Below are 23,322 nucleotides of genomic sequence, written 5' to 3'. Positions count from 1 at the left end.
TGTTTCTGGTGCAGGAAAACTTCTGGTCTTGTAGAAAATGATCATTCTGTTTGCTCGCATTACCCATGCTCTGTGTTCATCTGAGGAGAGGCAGAGGCAGAATGTTCACAAGTACCCCTTTTTAAAGGGACACAAGTCTTTTTCTTTTTGAGGACCCCATCCTTATGAGGGGCTTTGCCTTTAATTACCTCTTGAGACCCCTTTCCAAATATAATGACACTGAGGAGATGTGACTACTTCATAGGATTTTGGTGCAGGGGTAGGAGGTGGACAAAATTTAGTCCATAGTAGTAGATTAGTAGTAGATATGGATCACTTTTTATTTATTTAAACTTCACTTATTTTTATTAATTTGAAAGGCAGTAAGAGAGAGAAGTAGAGAGAATCTTTTATCAGTTCACTCCCAAGATGATTACAATAGCCAGGCCAAAGCCTGGAACCTGCAACTCCATCCTGATCTCCAATATGAATGACATAAACTCAAGTACTTGAGCCATCAGCTACTGCCTTCCAGGGTTCACATTAGCAGGAAGCTGGATCAGAAGCAGAGGCAGGACTTAGATTTCTGCACTGTGATGAGGGATGTAGGTATTCAAAGCGGTGGTTTACCTGCTGCACCACAGTGCTTGACCTTTGAATGCCAATTACAGTCACAGTTTCCTTTGTTAATGAAATGTTATCTTATATATAATATTAAAATTTAAGGTCATTTTTAAGTAAATGAAAGACTAAAACAAATGGAGAGGGAAAATAAGGTATTGAACCAAAAGAAATTTGTTGGTCATTTTTAGTCTTTTTGGATTCTCGCATAGTGATAAACAAAAATGTAAACCCAATGAAATCTTACAAAATACTTATACAAATAATTATTTTATTTATACCACTCACAATTTAGTATGTCATTTTGTTTAGTCAGCATAGTGTTGTACAATAGCAGATAACAAGAAAGAGTAAAGCATATTTAACTGTTGGGTTTTAATTTAATTGCCAAAGATTTCTTTTAGATGAATTTTTCAGGTGAAGTCTGGTGATAAGCTGGGAGAACATTATGGAATACCACTTCCTTCATGTGCTCACAAGTAGTGAGAGTGCACGAGACTTTTCCTTCCTTTTTATTCTGTATTGGTGACAAATTATGATCAGTCCTCACATGTCTAGAGAACTGTTGACAGTTCTTATTAATATATCACCACTCATAGTAAGTCCTCTAAGGTTGTTTTTTTTTCCTACTTAAAAATAGAGATTTCATAGTTCAGTACTTTGTAAGTAACATTTCTTCTGTGTATGAGATGAAACCTCCATCATGTATTTTGGAAACTGCACGCTCTCTTTTGCACCTGTATCCACTCTATGGATAGTGATGATACCCTAAAGAACAGATGCTAGTGAAAGACTCCAGGTAAAAGGTGTTCCCGAGTATTCATGGCAGTGATTTGGTGACAGCATACAAAGAAGAAAGCTGAGCAACATGCCAGGATAGTAGTACAGTTTTGGGGGCCACTTCCTAGGGCCCACTAGGGAAGCCTAGATGGCATTCCTCAGCAGGGTAGGTTCCTCTCCTTTTACAGGAATGAGGAGAGAGGTGACGTGTGTGGTCACCTTTTCAGACAGAGAGGACAGATCAGGTCACTGCCTTTCTAACAGTATTGCGTTCTTCATCCAAAGCTGTGAACTTTTGAATTACAGCCTCTTCTGAAATGGGCAGAGTCATGCATTTCTTTGGTACTTTTCAAATGAGGAGCCATTGGTATTCTTAGTACCACTTTATTACTGGGCCCATTCTGACTTGGCTGTAACACAGAGAGGGTTCCAGCTTTGTCTGGAAGCTGGAACTCCCTGAGAGGTAAACTTCCATACTACCCTATCTGCCAGTGCATTTACCCCGACAATATGAGTATATCCTTTCTGCTGTTTCCAGTGAATAATAACCTCCTTCAGAGATTCCAAAGCTGATTGAAAGTTAGCCAAAATTTCTTGTTCGTGCTTGTTTAGGGAGTGGCTTTGCAGCCAGTAGGCCTGTTGCCTGTAGGTTGTCATGTGTGCATGCTAAATGAGGAATGCATATTTCAAGTCTATGTGAGTCAAGACTCTCTGGCCTTTCTTCAGTTTTTTTTTTTTTCAAGACTTATTTTTTATTTACATGAAAGGCAGAGTTACAGAGAGGGGAGGAGAGACTAAGAATCTTCCATCCACTTGTTCACACCCCAAATAGCCACAATGACTAGGGCTGGGCCATGCCAAACCCAGGAGCCCACCGCTGCTTCCGGGTCTCCCATGTAGGTGAGGGCCCCAGTGATTAAGGTCTATAAAAGCTGAGCTACTTGGGGCCAGTGCTGTGGCGCAGTGGGTAAAGCCACCGCCTACAGAGCCGGCATCATATGTGGGCACCAGTTCAAATCCCAGCTGCTCCACTTTCAATCCAGCTCTCTGCTATGGCCTGGGAAAGCAGTAGAAAATGGCCCAAGTCCTTGGGCCTCTGCACCCACGGGGGAGACCTGGAAGAAGCTCCTGGCTCCTGGCCTTGGATTGGCACAGCTCCAGCTGTTGCAGCCAATTAGGGAGTGAACCAATGGGTGCAAGATCGTGCTCTCTCTCTCTCTGCCTCTCCTCTCTCTGTGTAACTCTGACTTTCAAACAAATAAATCTTTTAAAAAAATAGCTGAGCTACTTTAGCATGTAAAGGTATTTCAAAAAGTTCATGAAAATGTTAAAGATAGCTTTATTGTAGGGCAACAGAGTTTTGAAATCCATGTGTGGTTTTGCCAGAGTCAATTTTCATTGACCTTCTTGAAGACCTCTCATATGCACAGACTTCAAAAAATTTTTGCACCAAAATAAACTTCTCTTAATTCCATCGTTTCACACACTTTTTGAAGCCCCTCACACCTTCAAAAAAGTGGATTTGATGGTGCATTGATTTCAGCTTCTAGTGCAGTGCACCATTTTAAACTATTGGTTTGAATAAGTTACCTATGAATCATTTAAACCAAAAGAAAGGGAAAGAAAAAAAAGAAGTCTACTTGGTGCCTAGGATCTGTGAACCACTGTGCTGTTTGTTTCTCCATCTCACAGGACCGTGCACAAAATCTGAACGAGCGGCGAACGACCACAACCACCCTCACCGTGGATGTTCTGGACGGCGATGACTTGGGTCCCATGTTCCTTCCCTGCGTCCTTGTGCCAAACACTCGGGATTGTCGTCCACTCACCTATCAGGCTTCCATTCCTGAGTTAAGAACTCCGGTAATTACGCCCTCATCTTTTCCCTTATATGTCCCTCGTTAAGCTAAACTGCATCCCGTTTAAATGTTTTTGCAGACATGTGAATCAATAGTAACAAAATTTCCTACATAATCTTGAAAACTATGTGCAACGTATTTTCAAATACTAAAGGTGAGTTTTTGGTCACAATACGTAATTACATCCTATACAAAGTAGGAATTGTGTCTTGAAGTGATAATCCCTTCGTTACTGATAAGTTTTTTCACCAGTAAATCACAACAGGGATCAGTGGTCAAAGTGTTCTGGGAACCTCTAAGAAATAATTCCAGCATTTCCTTAAATACACCTGTAGTCTTAAATCACAAGACACATAAGTCAACAGGATATGTTTTTAGCCCCTTAGAGTTCCAAAATGTTATTGGAGAGTATGCTTACTCCTGAATATAAATACCTGTTCCTTAAAGATGTATCTTACAGGAGCAGAAGAAAGGTGTTGAATGAATACATATTTCCACACTCATTTCTGCATTTAAAAATGCTAATGGAGATAGAAATTCCCATTAGTTCATAATTCGCACCTTGGACCTTCCTAGGTGGTAGATGTACATACCGAAGAATAAAGATTCATAGGGCAAACAAATATCCTGCTGAGGGTAAACTATCAAAATTTCCTAAACATTAAAAAAGGGTGTATGTATACATACATATATGTATGTGCGTATTTTTTTTCTGTTTTAGAGAAGTCAGATTCCTGTGAATTTTGTTGACTGTTTTTTTTGTTGTCTCTCTGCATACCATTTAACCCTCTATGTTGCAAACATGTCTCAAAGTAACAGATTTTGTTGAAAGACATTTGAAATTTTTTGCAAAATAGGTTAAGTGGAGTTAGGGGAGTCATCTGAATACTTGAAACATTCATTGTCTTACCTTAAATGTAAACTACAGTGCAGTTTTATTCACTCAAGAGTTCTTGTCCATTGTTACACCTGTGAGAGCTTTACTCATAACAGATTTCAAAAAGCTGAAAACTTCTGTGTCAACTTGCATGAATGATCACTGGTCTCATACTTTGAACAAAAAAAAACTGAAAAAAGAAATTGTTATGTGCATTAACTGAAGAAAATAATATATACTTTCAGTTAAATGAAGTTATTTTACAGACTAAAAAGCTAGTCAAACTTGTGGGGACCAATAGATATAAATCACCAAAATTCATAAATCATGATAGTATTTTGTAGAATCTCAGTATGAAAATTAGTAGACGTGGTAACCACTAAAATCTTCTTTTAAGGGCTTAATGGAAATGATGAAAAAATTAATATTTTAGCATTAATTTATGTTTATGAGTTAATTTATGTGACTAGTGTACCTCTGAGATCACAAGAGAATTATTGAGATCACAATAATTCAGTGAATCATTGTGATGACTGTTTAATAGTATTTTGTGTATCCTGGGAAGTAAAAGGAGATGGAGGCTGCTTGTGGAGCAGGGAGAATGCACGGACTTACTTTTATAAAGGATCGAGGGATGTCATTTTCTCTCTATTCCGACTATAGACTGAGCATCTTTCTATGTACCAGGTTTAGTGCTAGAGACCAGGTCATGCTCCAAATTGAGAGTAATGATATAAGTGAAATTAATGGCCAAAGGTTACAGAAAATTTCCAGTTTGTCACGACCTGCACTAAGCTTTTGTACTAGTCAGCTCTTTGTTACAGTAAAAGATATCTGAAGCACCCTCACTCTATGAAGGAGGAAAGGTTTATTTTATCTCAGAGCTGTAGAGGTTCATAGTTCCGCATCAGGTGCGTCCCAGAGGTTCACTTCGGGTGTTGCTGTTCTTGCTGATGGAGAACTGAGGTTTCTCAGAGCATCACAGAATAGGAAATAGTGAGCATGTCTGTCTGTCTGTCTAATGTGTTCTGTCTTTCTCTCCTTAAAAAGCCATTGAGATTCAATCACCATGGTTCCTTCTTAATGACCCAGTCCAATGTAAACACTTCACAATGGCCCCACCTCTAAATATCACTGTTAGATTAAGTTTCCACCTACTTAGTTCCTTGAACCTGAGGCTTTGGGAGCTAAACTTCTTCCCACATGAGTTCAGGAGCCAAATCATTTTCACACCCTAAACACTCTGCAAGAATATTAAGCGGTGGGGCCTGCATTGTGGCATAACAGGTTAAGCCTCCACCTGCGATGCCAGCATCACATATGGGCAATAGTTTGAGACCCCTCTACTTCTGATCCAACTCTCTGCTGATGTGCAGGAGCAGAAGATGACCCAACTGCTTGGGCCCCTGCTCACCCTTGAGAGAGCCAGAAGAAGCTCCTGGCTCCTGACATCAGCCTGGCCCAACCAAGGCCATTGTGGCCATTTGGGGAGATACATTTAATGCCTGGATTTATGCACACATTTAATAATAGAATTATTCTGGCTCTTATAGTCTAAGTTAAGCTAGAAATTTGTTTTACCCATAAACAACTTAATTCTTGATATGGTTTGACTCATCTTATTCATTGTTATGCTACAGTGTTAATTTTTGAGTATTTATAAATAAAAACCAGTCAAAACATTAAAAAGCTATCAAGTCATCTAATAGTAGATATAGAATATCAACCTGAGGAGTGTGATGACTCAATGATGTCCAGTTAAGAATTACTTATGGAGGCCGGCGCCATGGCTCACTAGGCTAATCCTCTGCCTGCAGCGCCACTGGCACAGCAGGTTCTAGTCCCGGTTGGGGTACCAAATTCTGTCCCGGTTGCCCCTCTTCCAGGCCAGCTCTCTGCTGTGGCCCGGGAAGGCAGTGGAGGATGGCCCAAGTGCTTGGGCCCTGCACCTGCATGGGAGACCAGGAGGAAGCACCCGGCTTGTGGCTCTGGATGGGCTCAGCGCGCTGGCCGTAGCAGCCCTTTGGGGAGTGAACCAACGGAAGGAAGACCTTTCTCTCTGTCTCTCTCTGTCTCTCTCACTGTCTAACTCTGCCTGTCAACAACAACAACAACAAAAAATTACTCATGTACTGAATCCTTTGTAACTTCATATTTTTTCTTAAAAAAGATTTTTTACTAATTTGTCACATTCACAGAGTAAAAGGGAGAGAGAAAGGTAGAGATCTTCCATTAGCTGGTTCACTCCTCAGATGTCTGCAATAGCCAGGGCTTGGTCAGTTCAAAGCCAGGATCCAGGGGCTTCATACAAGTCTCCCACATGAGTGGCAGTGGCCCATACCTTTGGGCTGCCTTCCACTGCTTTCCCCAGACCATCAACAGGGAGCTGGATTGGAAGTGGAAAGACTGGATACAAATTGCTGACCATATGGTATGCTGGCATTGCAGGTGGCAGCTTAATCCACTAGGCCACCACAATGTCACGTTTAAACAAGGAACAGAAAGAATCCTGGGTCGCATAGATTCCTGCTGGCAAAAAATGTGATATTCAAGCCAAGGTCAATACATGGTTTCTTAAAAATGTACCTTTGTGTTTTTCCCTTGAAACTGTTTCATAAATTAAATGTCTTGCCAAAAGTTCTAGAATGATCAGGACTTATGATTCATCATTACTTTGACAGATTGAGTCACTCCTTAGCATACTGTGGAACAAAAATAATTTCAGTGTTACAAGTTTAAGTAATTAGGTCAAATGATTATTCATTTAGGGGTGAATTTTTATTGCCATATAGAAAAAAATAAAGATGTTCAATTGTAAAACTAGATACTTAGACTAATTGTCAGTTGCTGTATAACAAACCATTAGAATGTAGTAGCTTAACACTACAGTTGTTTAATTTGCTCCAAAAGCTTCAACTACCGCAAGATTTGGGGGAAGACCTTTTTGCTTTAGGCAGCATCAATTGAGGACCACTTTCAGGATGGTTAGCTTACATGGTTAGCAAATTGAATCTGGTTATTGGCTGGAGCTCAGTCAGGGCTGTGGGCCCAGTACCCATTGTCTGTCCACATATGCCTCTGATAGGCCTTTTGTGTTTTTCATAGCAAAAGAGTAGCTTCCAAAAACAAATTTCCCAAGAGAATTATGCAGAACATTTTTATGAACTTGTCTTAAATGTCTGCCAGTTTCAGGAGAAGAGAAACCTGGTGCAAGAAGCATTCCAATCGCATTGTAAGAACGCACAGGGCAGAACATTTTGTCAAGGCAAACTTTGGAAACTAAGTCAGCCCTAGCCCTTACTTCCGGTTTTTCTGTACTTTTCTGCATTGTTGTTTTCAATCTATTCTGAATCACCAAGCAGGCAAACTGGGGTTAGTTTTTGAGTTCTGCATTCCAATTGCTGTGTTTTGGTCTGTTATTTTTATTATTTGTTTCCTATGTTCTTGCTAACATTCAGGAAATTTTAATAAGTAAGAGCTTGCTATTTAGAGTTAGAAAACCAACCATTTATGTCAGCTAAATAGGACATGTTGACTCTAATTACATACTTACTGATCCTTTCTTGAACCAGTTCTTAAAATTTTGAAAAGTTTGACACCTGTTCACCTCCTGTGTTGATGTGAAATTTTCCAACAGTTACTTACGTGATATTCTTAACTTGAGAAACCACTCTTAACCCCACTGTAACATAAACAGAATTTCTCAGCTCAGAATAGCTTTAAAAGATGTATTCCAAAATAGAGTTTAACTCATGAACTAGCATATAATAAAATATAAACCTGGTTTCTATCTGAAATTAAATAATCACATGTTTAGATATAATCTTATGCTTTTCTACTACAGTAAAATATTTTCAGAAAAAATGTAGTGTCTTGAATCACAGATTAACAGTAATTGGATTTCTAAATGAATCAGGTACTCAAGAGTACTGCAGCAATTGGTAGCCCTGTAGCAATTATTTATGATTAGCTTGATAAATACCTCAAGACCCCCCATATACACCAATCTTTATGCTAATTGAGGAGTCTGAGTAACTAGGATGGGAGAAAATCTTGATAGAATCTATTTTTAGGTAAGTCCATTTTCACTTTCTGACTCTCTGAAATTGTTAGGCCAATAAAAGTTAAGTTTTCTAGTATTGTATAAAATACCTGTAGAACTGGGTGTTTAGATTCTTTGTCTCTGTGTTCTCATAAAGCACAAACACATGATAAATCCATATACATTTGTGCAGAGTTTAACAGCATAAATTTCTGTATTTTATTGGTTGATTCGTTGGTTCATTTTTTAAAAAAATTTATTTGTTAGGCTGGCGCCGCAGCTCACTAGGCTAATCCTCTGCCTTGCGGCGCCAGCACACCAGGTTCTAGTCCCGGTCGGGGCACCGGATTCTGTCCCGGTTGCCCCTCTTCCAGGCCAGCTCTCTGCTGTGGCCAGGGAGTGCAGTGGAGGATGGCCCAAGTGCTTGGGCCCTGCACCCCATGGGAGACAGGAGAAGCACCTGGCTCCTGCCATCGGATCAGCGCGGTGCACTGGCCGCAGCGCGCCGGCTGCAGTGGCCATTGGAGGGTGAACCAACCGCAAAAAGGAAGACCTTTTTCTCAGTCTCCCTCTCTCACTGTCCACTCTGCCTGTCAAAAAAAATTAAAAAAAAAATTAAAAAACATTATTTGTTATTTGAAAGCCAGAGTTGGGGGGCAGAGAGAGAGACAGAGAATCTTCCATATGTTGATGTACTCTCCAAATGGCCACAATGGCCAGGGCTGGGACAGGTTGAAGCCAGGATCCAGGAATTTCATCCAGGTGGCAGGAGCCCAAACACTCAGGCCATCATGTACTGTTTTTCCCAGGTCTTTAGCAGGGATCTGGATTAAAAGTATAGCAGCTGGGACATGAACCGACACTTCCATGGGATGGTGGCATAGCAGGTGGCGAACTCACCTGCCAGTCCACAGAGTTGGCCCCCTGTTGTTTAATTTCTTGCTGAGTAATTTATCCCTAGATAGAAATATTATAAAATATTGATATGTATAAATGTATAAGTGTTTACTTATATCTCTTGTGGTAATTATTGCACTACATGGTTTTCAGTCTCTCAGCATTAGTGGCTCACTAAATAAAGTAATCTTCCCTTTCTCATCTTAAAGATTTACTTACATACCTACTTATTTGAAAGGTGGAGTGACAGCGACAGGGGTTGATGGGGAGAGAGAAAGAGTTAGAGAGATCCTCTATCAGTTGGTTTCTCCCCAAATGGTCACAATAGCTAGATCTGGGCCTAGTCTAAACAAAGAGCCAGAAACTCGATCTGGGTCTCCCAGGTGGGTGACAGGTAGTGAAGTACTTGGACCATCTTCCTGCATTCTCAGGTGCATAAGCAGTGTGCTGGATTTGAACCAACTCCAGTGTGAGATGCTGGTATTTTAAGTCACAGCTTAACTCATTGCACCAGAAAATTTGCCCTTCTCCTTTCTCTGTTTAAAACTTTGGATTTGATCTCAATAATCTCTAATCATGAATACTTCCTCTATAATCCACTGCAGGTTCTTCTTTCCCTGACAGTCTTGGATTTCTCCTCTTAAATCTTTGATGTCCTATTTTTTTAAACATTCTTTCTGCTTACATGTTTTGCTTATTCTTAAATTTTAGGAATTATCCAGACTTTTTATTGTTTGTATTTTTCCCCCACACTATGGTTTTCACTAAAATTGAGTTGAACTATCTTACATCAGTGGGTTGTATTTTTCCTCACATGGAGATTGTCTGTATATTGTAGATGTGTCTTCTGACTCGGAATCTCTCCAGAGTTCCGAGGTTATATTTCTCACTTTTTCCAAATATTTTTACCCATGTTTCTCACAGTTGCCTCATTTTCCTTCCTGACCAATCCCAATGCATCTACATATACTACATATACTCTCATGATACCCACTCTTACTTTCATGTACATTACTGATTTAAACCTAGACTTCAATGACTCATTCTAAATCAACCAAATTGCAAAAACACTTTGTATGTAACCAGTGAAATTTTATTCAAATATGTTTGAGGCCTCTTTATTTCCATTACCAAAGTGCTCGTTTAAAGACATGCTCTCTGGGCTGGTGCTGTGGTGCAGCCGGTTAAAGCCCTGGCCTACAGCGCTGGCATTCCATGTGGTCACTAGTTCGAGTCCTGTCTGCTCCATTTACAGTCTGGCTCCTTGCTAGTGTGCCTGGGAAGGCAGAGGAGAATGGCCCAAATGATTAGGTACCTTCACCCTAGTGGAATACCAGGAAGAAGCTCCTGGTTTCAGACTGGTCCAGCCCTGGTCATTGCAGCTATTGGGGGAGTAAACAGTAGATAGAAGACATCTCTCTCTCTTTCTCTCTGTCGCTGCCTCTCACTATAACTCTGTCTTTCAAATAAACTTAAATGAAATCTTTAAAAGAGCAGTCAAATAATATAGATAGAAAAATAAATGCATACTCTCAATTCTGGAACTTCAACCTCTTGTCCTCTTCAACCACCATCACGCTAAGGACCACGGAACTGATTTTTTTAAAAAAATGCAATTCTTATTTAATCGTTTGCTGTTTAAAATAAAAAGCTTTGGTATTTTCCATCACCAGACAAATAAATACGAAACCTTTGAGCATATTTTTCAAAGTAGTTGTACAACTAACCACTTTCCAGTATCACCTCTTCCAGCTCACATAACATCATGACTCTGAATTTCTATGAGAATCATTCTCACAAAACTACACATGTGACCCTGTACTTCTGTGAGAATTACTTTGTTTTCTCCATTTTGCTTCATATGTAACTTTTTGTTTATTGTTCAGGGTCAATCTTGTTTAACCTGAGAGTTCTCAATATTAACACTTTTTTCCTTCTATTTATTCTTTCTGTAAATATTCACACAAGCAGTATTAATTCCTTCTGTAAATATTGAACTCTGCATTATATGTTAGTCATTTACCCGTTTATCTTTTGTAAGAACAAGATTTTAAGTTTCCATTTCTCATCAGATTTTGACTTGAAACCACTGGTCTAAAATTGTAGATGTTTAATACATCTTGAATTCATCAATTAAAACTTGATAAAACACATGTACATTAAGACACTGAATATAAATATAAGCCAGCTCTTGTCATCTTACTTTGAATGACAGTGTGTTTATTATAAATGTGCCTATGAAAAGAGCATAATAGACATGTATGTATAATTGTTGCTATTACATATCATATGACTATATTAGCTATTATATATATCCAAGTTTAATGCAATTTTAGTGTTTCCAACTAAGAATATGAAGGCAAGTGATACTATATCTGGTCATTGTATAGTCTAGGATGGCTTTTCAAATAATGGAGAGGCTAGATATAGAAACCGCATTCTATAGGTCTTAGAATCCGCAATCATCATTTTTGTCCCAGAAAATTGTTCATAATGTTTAAATTTCCTATCAATATGTTCCAAACACCAAGTTTTATCCTTATTCACTCCTTGATGAATTATTTTCAAAATGTTTTCTGCTGAGTTTTTTGTTTTTTGTTTTTTTTTTTTTGGGGGGGGGGGAAGTGTAGTAGAAAATCAAAAGGGAAACAGCTGGCAGCTCCCAAACTATCCACAACATTTGATAAGAAGATGGTCAGCACATGTGGAGGCAGATAATAACCGAGATATCTACAGTCAGCATTTAGCGTTCTTCAATTTTTCTCTTCACCATATATCATTCACACACATAGACAGAAGCACAGTCATCATCACCAGGACCAAATGCTTAAAGAAGCATCAGATTCATGTTCCAACATTCTCTGATGTCTCACTCAATTATATGGAACATCTTGCAAAAAGTTGACTCTCACAGTATTGGATAGTTTATAAAAACGTTGAGTCTGGGCCGGCGCCGCGGCTCACTAGGCTAATCCTCTGCCTTGCGGCGCCGGCACACCGGGTTCTAGTCCTGGTCGTGGTGCCAGATTCTGTCCCAGTTGCCCCTCTTCCAGGCCAGCTTTCTGCTGTGGCGAGGGAGTGCAGTGGAGGATAAGCACCTGGCTCCTGCCTTCGGATCAGTGTGGTGTGCCGGCCACAGCACGCCAGCTGCAGCGGCCATTGGAGGGTGAACGGCAAAAAAGGAAGACCTTTCTCTCTGTCTCTCTCTCTCACTGTCCACTCTGCCTGTCAAAAAAAAAAAAAAAAAAAAAAAACCATTGAGGCTGATCTGAAACTCAGGGTTGTGTTATAGGTTGCTTTAATGTCTCTAAACCTCAGTTTTAGTTTGCCAACAGCAAAATAAGGTTAAGACTTTGTAATATGTCTGATTTTCATGGACACAAACAAAGGATTTATGTAGCACACTTAATTACTTCTTAGCAAATACCAAGGATTTAACAATAATAGTTGTTGTTATTATTGTATTGCCATTGGAGTTTCTCATCTAGCCCGATGTTTAGTCAGAAACTCATGGGAAGAAGTATCTAATTCAAACTGATTATTAAGTATCTGTAATTGAAATGTCAGTTTTAAAATCTGAGACATATGTGTTTATACTGCCTAATTTATTCTTATGTCACCATCCCTGTTTAATATGATTTTGACCCCTTAAAATAATGCAATATCTTTATGAAGAAAAATGTTAGAGATTTAGGAAGAGTAAATAGACTTGGCACCATCACTGCTTGTGTGAATATATTATGCAAAAAATTGTCACTTTGGGAAGAGGCAGCAGCTGATGTAAAATGCCACTAGGTAATACCGTGAGCCAAAAATATATCAATGAATTCAATTTAAAATGTCAGCCACAGTAGCAAGTATCCTGCTCCCTTTCTTTTTTTTATGAATCTAAAAACAGTGGATTTCAATGAAGTTCTTCCAATTGTCCCATAGAGCCTGCCTTTCTGCAGTGATGCCTCGGGGATTCCAGTACAGATAAAGATGGGATTTCCACTCCCTGCAACTTGGGAACTTGTTTTTCTTCCCACACTAATGTTTCTCACCATTTATTTTAATTATGAAAGGATTGGTTGCTAATTATACATAAGCGTTTAAAAATGATATACATTGGAAATCCTCAGCATCCGATATCCAAGATAACCATTTATTAACTTGATGCATGTTTTGGTAAATATCTGGAGTCTGTTTGAGGCAATTAGGTTTATGCTTTCTTTTTTAATTTCACATGAAGTTGTTAGGTTTTCTACAGATTAGTTTGAAAAATTTATTTCACATCCCCTTGTATAATTTATTAATATCTGTCTATATACTCTGGAATACAAACACTTTGCAAACTAGAATTTTGTATAATTTGCTATCTTATCAAACTTACCTTTTTAAAATTGTACCTCAGATGTAGGATATTGAGTAAACATTTATTTAGGAGAAAAAGTTTTCTTATCAAGGCATATATAATTCACTTTCCAAATAGCTGCATAGTGTGACTTGGTGTGAATGTACATTATTTCATTGGTCTATTTCATATTTTCAAATTCTGTGCTAAATATTGAGTAAAGAAATAATATATCTTTAAAAATACCTATATAGGCTGGCACCACGGCTCCATAGTCTAATCCTCCGCCTGTGGCGCTGGCAGCCTGGGTTCTAGTCCTTGTTGGGCACCGCACAGGATTCTGTCCTGGTTGCTCCTCTTCCAGTCCAGCTCTCTGCTCTGGCCTGGAAGTGCAGTGGAGGATGACCCAGGTCCTTGGGCCCTGCACCCACATGGGAGACCAGGAGGGAGCACCTGGCTCCTGGCTTTGGATCAGCGCAGCACACCGGCTGTAGTGGCCACTTGGGAGTGTGAACCAACGGCAAAAGGAAGACCTTTCTCTCTGTCTCTCTCTCTCACTGTCCACTCTGCCTGTCAAAAAACACTATATAATGTTTTATATATATATATATATATATAATGTACATATGAATGTAGATAACTTTATGTGTTATGGAGCACTACATGATGTTTTGATATATATAGATGTTTTTATAAAATCCAAATCTATTTCCTCAGTCATTTCATATTTCTTTATGACACAGACATCCAAAATCTGAACTTCTAGTTTTTAGAGAGAAGCATACAATACATTAACAATATCGCCTATATAATTTCATCTGATATATTTGATGTTAGCAAAACTAAATTTGTTACATATTCCTTTACTTAATTCTTCTTGATTATAATGGATAATGGAAGCCTTGATAATATATTTTGATAGTTTTAACTGTGTTGTCCGAGTTTGGTTTTGGACTCAGGAGACCATCAGGAACAAATTTATGTAGGTAATGCCAGACAAAGTGATAAGTGTATCTTGGAATACTATTCAGAAATAATTTCAAGTTTAGAAATCATAACTTGTGGAGTTGACATTTTGATAAAGCTTTCTTTTCCTTTTCTTTTTTAAAAATGTATTTACTCATTTATTTGAAAGGGTGACAGAAAAAGTTGGAGAGACAAAAGGGGGGAAAGGGAGAGAGAGAGAGAAAGACAGAGCTTCCATCTTTTGCTTCACTGTCCAAATGACTACAACAGTCACCACTGGACTAGGTCAAAACCAGGAGCCAGGAGCTACCTCCAGGATGCCCATATGAGTGGCAGGACTTTAGTACTTGTGCTGTCATCTATTGCCTTCCCTGGTACATTAGCAGGAAGCTATACTGTAAGCAGAGCTGTCCAACTGGCACTCCAATTTGGGATGTTGGCATCACAAGTGGTGGCTTAACACTGGCCCAGAAAAAGCATTTTTTTAAAGCATAATATTTCTCTGCTATTGTAGTTCTAAAATCAATTTGACTTTTAGGTAACCAGTAGCAATACCTCTGATCTGCACCTGGTTTACTAACATCTCTTGCAGATACACAAAGAAGAGAAATAGACAGTGGGTAAAACAACAGCTTTACTTCCCAAATGATGTTAGTTCATGATGCCATCAATACCACTGGGGGAAAATTTATATGGAAGCCACTGCTACTCCTGTTCCTGATTCTCGGTTTGCTGCTCACAGTCCATTTGTCACACAGCAGTCACAGTGATCTTTTCAAAAGCATAAATAGGTTCAGGCTATTCTGTTTAAAAAAAATTTAAACACCTAAGAATAATTGTGTGTTAATTACAGAGTTCAACCCATAGTACTAGAACAAAAAAAAAAAAATGATCCAACATGGGAAGCGGGATACACAGCAGACTCACAGAATGGAAGATGTCCTAAATAGCACTCTGGCCTCAGAATCAGCCCTTAAGGCATTCGGATCTGGCTGAAGAGCCCAGGAGAGTATTTAGGCATGGAAAGCCAAGACACTCTGGGAGAAAAAAAAAAAAAGATGACAACCTAAATGAAAGATCTCTGCAAGTAAGATCCCAGTGGAAAGAACGGGCCATCAAAGAAGGAGGTACCTTTCTCTGAAGGGAGGAGAGAACTTCCACTTTGACTATGACCCTGTTGGAATAAGATTGAAGTCGCCGAACCCTAAAGGCTTCCATAGCCTTGGCAACTCATGACAAGAGCCTAGGGAGATTACTGATGCCATAAACAAGAGTGTCAAATTGTTAAGTCAACAACAGGAGTCACTGTGTACTTACTCCTCATGTGGGAATCTCTGTCCTTAATGTGTTGTCCAATGTGAAGTAATGCTATAGCTAGTACTGAAACAGTATTTTTACACTTTGTGTTTCTGTGTGGGTGCAAACTGATGAGATCTTTGCTTAATGTATACTAAATTGATCTTCTGCATATAAAGATAATTGAAAATGAATCTTGATGTGAATGGAATGGGAGAGGGAGCAGAAGATGGGAGGGGTGCGAGTGAGAGGGAAATTATGGGGGGTGGGAAGCCATTGTAATCCATAAACTGTACTTTGGAAATTTATATTTACTTAATAAAAGTTAAAAAAAAAGCTCCCATTGCTTCAATTATGGCTGGAATAAAAATGCAACACCCAAACATGACTTAATCACTCTCTGTACATTGCTATACAGTCAGGACTTGTATCTGCTCTTTGGCCTTTCTTTGTTTGTTTCCAGGTCCAAGATTTTCCTCTCCCCTGTGCTGTAAAACTGTTCACTCAGACCTGGCAATGGTTGGTACTTTCTCATCCGGCAAATCCAGTTTTCAGAAAATAGCATCACATCTTGAGTTTCTTGACAGCCCATCCTAAAGGGTTACATTTTCTTTAAATAACAAGAACAAACCCATATTTATTAATATAGAAAGGTTTAGTTTGTTTTCACTTGCCATAGATAGGTGAATACAATTTATAATAGCTCTGTTATATTTTTTCTGAGAGTTTCCTTGAAGCTCTCAACTGCACTGTGACAGTATTGGTGATTTAAGATAAAACAGTGCTACAGACTAGTAAATAGTATATAGGAGAGTTGTTTTCATCTTACTGAAATTGAAAAAAAAAAAAACTCACCATGGCAAAATATTCAAAGAAACATTATGGGTACTATAAACATTTGCACTGATAATGTCGAAGAACTGTAATAAATATCTTACAGAACTCTCAATCTGCAATAACTAAAACCTTGGCAGACAATTGATCTGAAGACATGTGAAATGAAAGAAACACTCTTTTAAAAAATACTCTAAAGGTGACATTTTCAGACAAGGAGAAAAGAGGAATGATTTAAGTATGTTTCTGTCAAGAAGCATCTCTTTAATATGATTTGAGAGTCTTGTAAAAGAGTTGGATTTATCAGCATGGCATGCATGCATTGGGTTCAAGAGTTACTTAAAACATTACTTTCTCCTTAGAATGCTTACTTCTCAGTCTGGTTGCTTAGGTAGGAACTGTCAGAAGTAAGGAACTTCTCGGATTGCATTCTTAAGTTATAAACACTTTCTGTGTTTAGAAACAAAATTATACCACAAAATAAAATTTAAATATTATATGTATGACAATTAACAGATATTTAATCCTAAAACTTAGATTTTCTATGTATTAGAAAATGCTTGATTTCTAAAGCAAGTGTGATGAGACTTTCAGCTGTGTTACTGTAGATTTGTGGATTCTGATTATCATCACTAAAAATAACAATATATTTCCATGTTGAAATATGCAAAAGAGGGGGCTGGCGCCATAGCTCACTTGGTTAAACTTCCGCCTGTGGCAACGGCATCCCATATGGATGCCAGGTTCTAGTCCCGGTTGATCCTCTTCCAGTCCAGCTCTCTGCTGTGGCCCGGGAAGGCAATGGAGGTTGGCCCAAGTGCTTGGGTGCCTGCACCCACGTGGGAGACCAGGAAGAAGCACCTGGCTCCTGGCTTCGGATAAGGCACAGGGCTGGCCGTGGCGGCCATTTAGGGGGTGAACCAACGGAAGGAAGACCTTTTTCCTCTGTCTCTCTCACTGTCTAACTCTATCTGTAAAATAAATTTTAAAAAGAAAATATGCAGAAGAATTTAGGTAATTACTCATTTGGCAGAAAAAGACAGTATAGGTGATCACTTTGTTTCTAAAGATAAGTGTTCTAAAAAACTTATAAATTAGGTGTTTGGAATACAGAATGGCATTCCTTAGAACTTATGTAATTAATGATAACTAACGAAAGGCCTTGAGACATCTTTTTTTCTGCAATTCGTTGATCTATAAAAATATAATTACATTTTTTTCCAAAGAGAAAGTGCACATACAAAGATTTCAGGATGAGATGACAAGGTCATTTTACTTTATCAGTAGTTCTGAGTGGTAGTTTCCCTTGTAGGCTTCTACTCCATCTGGTGGGTGGTAGGAGTCACTTTGAGTCAAATATTCAGACAGTTCCTAAAGCCACATCTCTCTGAAGGATCATTACTAGTAGTGGGAATGTTATGAAGAAATAACTCATAATTGAATATGATTTTCTTTGTTTTTACTACTCAGGTAGAATTAAACAGGAATAAAGAGTATGTATTTTAAACACCACACACACAGTTTCAAAGTGAACTGAAAGCATTTGAAAAATAAAGACATAACATGTACCAATGGGAGGCCAGCAGAGACAACTACTAGAATGTCTACCACGTGTTAGAGACATGATATAAACTCAAAACAGTAGTGATTTGTCCTGGTCTGCTTGGGACACCATAAAAAAGATTCTGTAAACCAAGTGGCTTATAAATAATAGAATTTTGTTTCTCACCATTCTGGATATAAAGAAATCTCTCACAGTGCCAGAAGATTCAGCCCTGGTGAGGGCCTGGTTACTGGCTCACAGATGGCTTTGTCCTTCAATGTTGGAAGGAAGAAGGGGTCTCTCTTGGACTTCTTATTTTTAAGCGCACTAATTAATCCCAATCTATGAGGAATCTGCTTTCATGATCTTGTCACCTTACAAATGTCCTGCCTCCTAATATCATTATTTTCCTGGTTAGTATTTCAACAACTCTGTCTCTCCTCTATCTGTGTAACCTGACTTTCAAATGGATGGATGAATCTTTAACAAAAATTTCAACATACAAATTTTGAGGAGTTACAAACATTTAGATGGGAACACATTCAACATTCAGAGTCTAAAGTAATACAATTGAAGTGTGTCTCATACTTGTGTTACATATACTACATTTGTACACAGCAATACATAACATTTAGGGATGAGTCCATACCAGTTAACAACCTGATTTCACTATCTCCAAGTTAACATGAACAAAAGCACATTTCTGGGGTTTATGGATTAGGACTTGGGTATCTAAATCATAATATCATCTTGAAATAAACCACAAAATTACTTATAAATTAGGTTATTTTCAATATCTGAGCAGTTAAAGGTACTTTTGTTGCTATGATAAGCAGTATGATGTATTGATATTTAAGATAGTAAACATAATTTTACATTTATTCCTATAGTAATATTTTGTATTTAGGCAATACAAAAGCAGCCAAAACTATAGTACAGTAACTGTAACTGCTATTGCAGCATTTCTGTGTTGACTTGAAGGGGTATCTAAGGACAAATGAGACAATACCTGAAAATATTTCAGTCTTTTTAGTTGCAAAGGATTCTGTGAAGTATCACAAAGGTAATCCCTCTGAGGATTGAGGCAATCAGTTCTCCCTTCTGAACTACTTTCTTCCCCAGGTGCTAGGATTGTTGCTTCCTGAAAGAAATTATTTGAATCCCTCTTCTAGAATTAACCTCTATTCAAAGAGAACCACTTCAGCCTTCAAACTCATGCCCCATTCCTGATTGCACCAGTGTCCTATGGCTTGTCGGTGGAAAAAATATATTAAAGCCCAGTTACTGGGTTTCAATGTATGAAAACTCTGGTAGAAGAAGCATTAAGATGTTACTCACTTTTTGTGTTTGTGCCTAGATTGTGTTGCTTTTAAGCTCTTTCCTCTTCCCACTTTAACTTCTTTATTTATAAGTTTATTCTTCTGTAAACTTTGTATTTGCAGTCCTACTACAGTGGATAATATAAACATTGGTTCCTAGAGAAACAGCTTAAGAATTTCACTTATTTTCTATGAGAGAATGATAGAAGACTTCTATTCTGGACAAGATTGATTAGACAGTTTTAAGGATCGTAAGGCCCTAATAATGTGTGTCTGACCCTTCCTCAAATGCATTACTTCATGTTTTGGATGAGATCTGGAAATGGCTCTTCAAAGCCAGGGGGTTCTGATTTAGTATGTCTGAGATAGGACCTAAGAATTTGTGTTTTCAAGAAATTTTAATATAGGGCTTTTCAGATGTATCTTAAAACAGAGAAGAGTAACCTTAGCTCCATGAACTTTTCATCCAGAGTCTACAACATTGAAATCATTGGTTACTTTGTTCAACTCTTCTCATCTTGTCCTTCTTGATTGAAGCATATTTAAAATACCACCTCATTTTATCTGAGTATGTTTCAGTGTGTATTTTGAAATGTCGTATCACAATGGCGTTAGTCTGTGATTCTTCTTTGTCATCTTATTATTTAATTATTATTATTAAGAGATTGAAGAAATACAGATGGACAGAAAGATGACTTCCAATCCTAGTTCACTCCCCCCAGATGTCCACAGTGGCCAAGGGTACCCCTTACCAATGCCAGGAGCCCTGAACTCAAGGTAGGCCTCCCAGATGAGTGGCAGGAACCCAACCACTTGAGGCATCACTGCTGCCCCCCAGAGTGTGCATTCGCAGGAAGCTGGAATCAGGAGTGGAGTCGGAACTTGAACCCAGGCAATCCAATATAGGATATGGGCATCCCAAATGGGGTGGTAAAACTGTCAAACACCTGTCCCTAGGAGTTGGTATTTTTAATGTGTCAAAATAGATCTAATCATACAGAAAGGGTGAGACAAAATATATTTACTAAAGGTCTGATATATAATCAGTGATGAATATGAATGCATGTATATGAATGAGCATGTCTATATGTGTTTTTTTTTCTTTGTTTTCAAGTGAACATCTTTGTATTATGCCAGGTATGAAGTTAGTCATGTCCTTAAACATCAATCATTCTGGCTGATTTTTGATTATTCAATTTTTATTTAATAACATTATTTTTACCACCTTGTTGACTTACACTTTAATTAGTAATATGTAAAAGTTTCCTTGAGTCTAAACACTAGTCTCTAGACATTACTAGAGAAGTTTTCAATAGGCCAGTTTAATTTTTTTAAGATTTATTTATTTATTTGAAAGAGTTACACAGAGAAGGAGAAACAGAGAGAGAGAGAGAGAGAGAGAGAGAGAGAGAGGTTTTCCATCCACTGGTTCTCTCCCCAATTGGCCGTAATGGCCGGAGCTGTGCTGATCCAAAGCCAGGATCCAGGGTTTCCTTCTGGGTCTTCCATGGGGGTGCGAGAGCCCAAGAACTTAGGCCATCCTCCACTGCTTTTCCAGGCCATGGCAAATAGCTGGATCAGAAGTGAAGCAGCTGAGAATTGAACTGGCATCAATAGGCTAGTTTCAACTCCTTCATTTTTTATAAGAGCTTCTGTTAATAATCCTTTATATCCTAGTTTAATACTTTAATTTGCTTTGTCTGAGACAATGATTCTCTTTCCTCCTCCTCCTCTCTCTCTCTCACTCTCTCTGTGTGTGTATATATGTATGTCCCTCTGGCTGTCTTTCATATCATCATGAGCCATTTAAAAACTGTCAGCATGATTGCATAAGTGGTTACCCTTATGTAGAAAAATGACTATAAGTGATGCACTGTAATGATACTTTTGAGTTGTCGGCAGTTTATATAGTGCCTAGAGTCCATGTGTATCCAGAATAGAGGGTATGTGTGACTGTGGTATGGATGTCAATGATCTTAAATAGAACTGAAACCCAATTTTCTATTCATTTGACATTTGGATTCAGATATATATTAATGAAACTAATAGCAAGGATTTAGTGTACTAATCTTATCAAAATTACACAAACAGGACTGCAGCTGTAAAATATCCTCTCTTGCCCTCAGTCCTTTAAAGGATCATGTGGTGACAATCCTCAGATTAAGAATGATAGGCAAAAATGAATTTGATGAAAGAAAATGTAAAAGTATATCTTTAGGCTATATAGGATTCTTGACATTATCAATAATCCTTCGTAAAGAAGACACCAATACTCAGCTGAACAATACACTCCCTCCACTAATGTAACAAACATAGAAATTAGATAATGAAATTCAGTCTTATAGAAAAATGGTATTTATAAGGAAGTGTTTTACACCATGCAGAACTTCAGTTTTTCTAATAAAACGTCATGTACTGCAAGACAAGCAAATCAACACAATGATAGTTGGTTTATGTCATAAAAATTCCTGATGGATGGCCACAGAGAAGTCTGATTGTTTTTAGATGTCAAATGCACATTATAGTGACCATTTTCTAAGCTGTTACTCTCCTTAATTCATTTGTGGATGTACAGTTCATTAAAACTTGAAAAGGGGTTTTTGAGAAGTCAATAGCTTGAACCGACAGTATAAAATTGAAAATGTACAACAAAAAAGCTTTAGGAGTATTGGAGGTCTTGCGCATACCTCTAATGAAATATTTAATGTAAAACATACTGACCTGTGTCAGACCTTATGCTATTGGCATACTTTTCATCTTCTCATCTACAACCTAAAAGAAGATGAAAGGATAACTAGCAGTTGACTAAGTATAGCAAAAAAAGATTGAGAACACCTAGTGATAAGCAAAAATTTCTATCTGAAATATCAAAAAGAATCATATATTTAAAGAACTGAAAGGACAGTTTTTTATTATAAAATAGTGAGACAACTCTAGATTTGGTTGTGTTTATGCTATCACTGTTTGATGAATGCACAGATACTATGAAAATAGAGTTCTGATGTTTTTGAAGGCTAGAAGAAATTATTTTTGTTAGTGTCTACATCCTGATTTTTGCCAAAACAGAAAATGAGTGTGGGAGCTGAAGGATATTTTCATTATACATGATTTAGTTCTGAAATGAATTCACAATGGCTAGAACAGGTACGAATTATTAGTTGGTTCTCTAGAAGTATTTAAGAATACAATTGATTAAAAATATTTGTTTAAATTTTATTAAATTTGTTGGAAGTAATTCCTTTCATACAAAACCTTTGTAAGCTACATACCACAGCATTTTATTTGTACTTATGCTGGGATACCATATACTCATCACCATATCCAGTCTTTGAACCTTTGGCTAGACTAAAATATTGTGATGGTCAAGAGACTTGTAGTATCCCAGAAAGCTAGGAATTAGATCTTTTGGAGACAGCTATTGAATAATTATCTACTCTCCCTTTCAAGGCAAAATATGTTAGCTAACACTTCATATAGTGGATGTTAAATTTGGAATGAGGACGGCTTTTGAATTTGCTATTAATGGAACAACTATATATTATTAATTTCGAATCGTGGCCAACATGACCATAACAGGCAGCTCTGTGAGGAGAGAAAAGCCTAATCTCTGAGATTAGGTAATTAATTTCTCAGATAAATTTCTTTTCAGTCCTGCTTAGATCTTTAAAATATTACTTTGCTAATATGTGTTTAATACACTGGAGAGGAATGTTCAAATATGGTACACAAAATTTCTTTGATATAAAAAGAAAAAAATTAATGAGCATCAACACACAGACACATACCTATATCTACTTGTCAAAGCTTTTAATAATTTTGTCTTAGTCTTTGCCTCATTCTAATCTATTTTATTAAAGAATATTTAAAATCTTTCATTGTAATTTTAATTTTGCCATTTCTATACTTAATCTATTTATCTTCCCAACTCTCTGGAAGCCTGAGGGATCAAGTGAAGTATGTCACTAAATCTATTTCA

General features: G+C 37.9%; 1 protein-coding gene across 15 annotated transcripts in view; it reads left to right on the top strand.

The window, feature by feature from the left end:
- Positions 1-23,322, top strand: part of PCDH15 (protocadherin related 15) — a 725,080-nt gene that overhangs the window by 266,111 nt on the left and 435,647 nt on the right. For all 15 annotated transcript variants that reach the window (XM_062215103.1, XM_062215102.1, XM_062215101.1 and 12 more), the window contains one exon: positions 3,073-3,243. In XM_062215103.1, coding sequence (XP_062071087.1) covers positions 3,073-3,243 — 171 coding nt within the window. The remainder of the gene's footprint in view (positions 1-3,072; positions 3,244-23,322) is intronic.

Source organism: Lepus europaeus, chromosome 17 (assembly GCF_033115175.1).
Source record: "Lepus europaeus isolate LE1 chromosome 17, mLepTim1.pri, whole genome shotgun sequence".
In the NCBI taxonomy this organism is placed as follows: domain Eukaryota; kingdom Metazoa; phylum Chordata; class Mammalia; order Lagomorpha; family Leporidae; genus Lepus; species Lepus europaeus.
Note: the sequence above shows the minus strand (reverse complement) of the source record. Positions and strands in the feature narration are given on the sequence as shown.